The sequence below is a fragment of the Palaemon carinicauda genome, chromosome 35 (genome assembly GCF_036898095.1).
Source record: "Palaemon carinicauda isolate YSFRI2023 chromosome 35, ASM3689809v2, whole genome shotgun sequence".
NCBI classification, from domain to species: domain Eukaryota; kingdom Metazoa; phylum Arthropoda; class Malacostraca; order Decapoda; family Palaemonidae; genus Palaemon; species Palaemon carinicauda.
Genome location: NC_090759.1, coordinates 2,400,156 through 2,402,655, shown reverse-complemented (window position 1 = coordinate 2,402,655; position 2,500 = coordinate 2,400,156). Strand labels below are relative to the sequence as shown.

At 41.8% G+C, this 2,500-nt stretch overlaps 1 protein-coding gene across 1 annotated transcript; it reads left to right on the top strand.

The window, feature by feature from the left end:
- The first annotated feature begins 63 nt into the window (after window positions 1-63).
- Window positions 64-1,120, top strand: LOC137627596 (uncharacterized). The gene is made up of 2 exons (XM_068358677.1): window positions 64-332; window positions 655-1,120. Exons 1-2 carry the CDS (start codon window positions 64-66, stop codon window positions 1,118-1,120), a joined length of 735 nt encoding a protein of 244 aa, XP_068214778.1.
- The last annotated feature ends 1,380 nt before the right edge of the window (window positions 1,121-2,500 follow it).

The window sequence follows — 2,500 nt, the reverse complement described above, 5'->3', positions numbered from 1 at the left end:
GGTAAATGGGGAGGGCTGGCGGCAGGAAAGGCATCTGGCCATGAAAAATTAGCCAAAACCAATATGGCTAGTGAAGATTGTGAGAATAGAATTAATGCTAGGGCAATCCCCGTAGGCAACGCATTGGGACCCCGCCTGATCCCTCCGAAAAATCGGCAACAGCTACCTAGTCATGGGCAGGGTGGGTTAAAGAGGCAAGCTCAGAGGAAAATATCTGAGGAAAGGATGAGAGTAGCAAATCGGAATGTGGCGACAATGACTGGAAAAAGGCGAGAGCTGGTTAACCTCATGGAGAGAAGGAAGATTGGAGTGCTGTGTGTGCAGGAGACCAGGTGGGAGGGAAATAAGGCAAGAGAACTAGGCGAAGGTTGTAAATTTCATTTCAGTGGAAGGAAGAAATAGTGTAAGAATAATATTATCGAAAGATTTGAATGAAAAGTTGATTGGGGTGAATAGGAAAAATGACAGAATTTTGAGTTTAAAGCTGGGACTGAGAGGAACAAGAGTCAATGTGGTGTGTGCCTATGCCCTGCAAACTGGATGTACAGAGGAGGAGAAGGATACATTCTGGGAGGAGATGGACCAGGAGCGAATAATTCCTACAAAGGAAAGGGTAATTATAGGAGGAGATCTGAATGGCCACTTGTGAATTAGTAAGGAAGGGATAGAGAAGAAAGTGCATGGAGGTCGGGGTGTGGGTGAGAGTAATGATGGGAGAGAAAGAGTGATTGATTTTGCAGTGGCTTTTGACCTAGCAATGATCAACATCTTCTTTGAGAGAAAGATTAACAGACTGATTACTTACACTAGCAGTGGCAGGGAGAGCCAGATTGATTTGCTGCCGTGTAAGAGAGACCATTTGACGGAGGTTAGAAATTGCAAGGTGATAAATGGGGAGCGTGTAGCAGCGAAACACAGGTTGGTGGTAATTGATTGTAGACTAAGGAATTGTAAGAGAAGTAAAAAGACGATAATTGACGCAAAGATTAAGTGGTGGAAATTGAAAGACGAAGAGCTGAGAGGCTTGTTCAAGGAAAGAGTGCTGGAAACAGTAAGGTTACATGAGGATGTACAAGAATGGTGGACCAAGAATAGTAAAGTGATTCTAAGGATCAGTTAGGAAGTACTTGGAAAGTCATCAGGAAGAGGACCCCCAAATGAAAAAGAACCGTGGTGGTGGAATGATGAGGTGCAAGAAAGGGTGTAAACCAAGAAAGAAGCCAAGAAGAAAGCAGATCTATTAGGACAAGAGCAGGATAAAGAAAACTATAAACAGGCAAAGAAAGAAGCAAGAAAAGCAGTAGCAAAGGCGAAGGCAGAGACATTGAATGAAGTCTATAAAGAGATGGAAATACCAGATGGAGAGAAGAAAATATTATGAATTGCTAAGGCCCGAGATGCTGTATCTAAAGACATGACACAGATAAGGCAAATAAAAGATAGTAATGTTATAGTTCCAGCAGAGTAGAATGAAATTAAAAGAAGGTGAGAAACTTATTTTGAAGGGATATTGATTGAGGAGAACCCAAGAACTGTATTTGAAGATGAACTCCCAAACAAGGCAGTTACCATCGGAGTGACTAGAGGAGAAGTAGAACAAGCAGTAAAGTAAAGGAAAAATAGGAAAGCTGCAGGACCATATAATATACCAGTAGAGGTATGAAATAGTCTTGGAGAGGAAAGCATAGATATCTCGTGGGACCTGACGCAAAAGATCTTCAATCGGGAAAAGATGCTAGAGGAATAGAGAGGAAGCCTAATCATTCCCATCTATAAGGGGAAGGGAGACATCCAGGAATGTGGCAACTACAGAGGTATAAAGTTAATAAGCCATGCTATAAAAATATGGGAGAAGATCATTGAGAAGAAACTCAGAGATGAAACAACAATTGGTGAGGAACAATTTGGATTCAAGCCTGGAAGAGGGACTGTAGATGCAATATTTGCTTTGAGGCAGATGATAGAAAAACATCGGGAGAAACAGAAAGGATTACATATGGTCTGGAGAAGGCATACGATCGAGTACCTCTTCAGGAGCTGTGGATATGTATGAGAGAAAAGGGAGTCCCTGGGAAATGCGTAAGAATCGCCCAAGATATGTATGAGAGGGTACAAGCAAATGTTAAGAGCAGTATAGGCCTAACAGAAAGCTTCCCATTAAATGTGGGACTACATCAGGGGTCTGCATAGAGCCCTTACCTATTTGAGCTAGTGAATGCTTTTTGCTGATGATGTTATACTGTGTAGCACTAGGCGACAGGTAGTAGAAGAGAAACTGGAGGAGTGGAGAAGAGAAATGGAAAATAGGATTGAAAATCAACAGGAAAAAATACAGAGTATTTGAGATTGGAAAATGAGGAAAATGGGGAAGTTAGTTTACAAGGAGAGAGATTGAGAAGAGTTGAAAATTTCAGGTATCTTGGATCAACAGTTGCAGAAGATGGTGATCTGGGGGCAGAAATAAACCACAGAATACAAGTAGGATGGAAGAATTGGATAA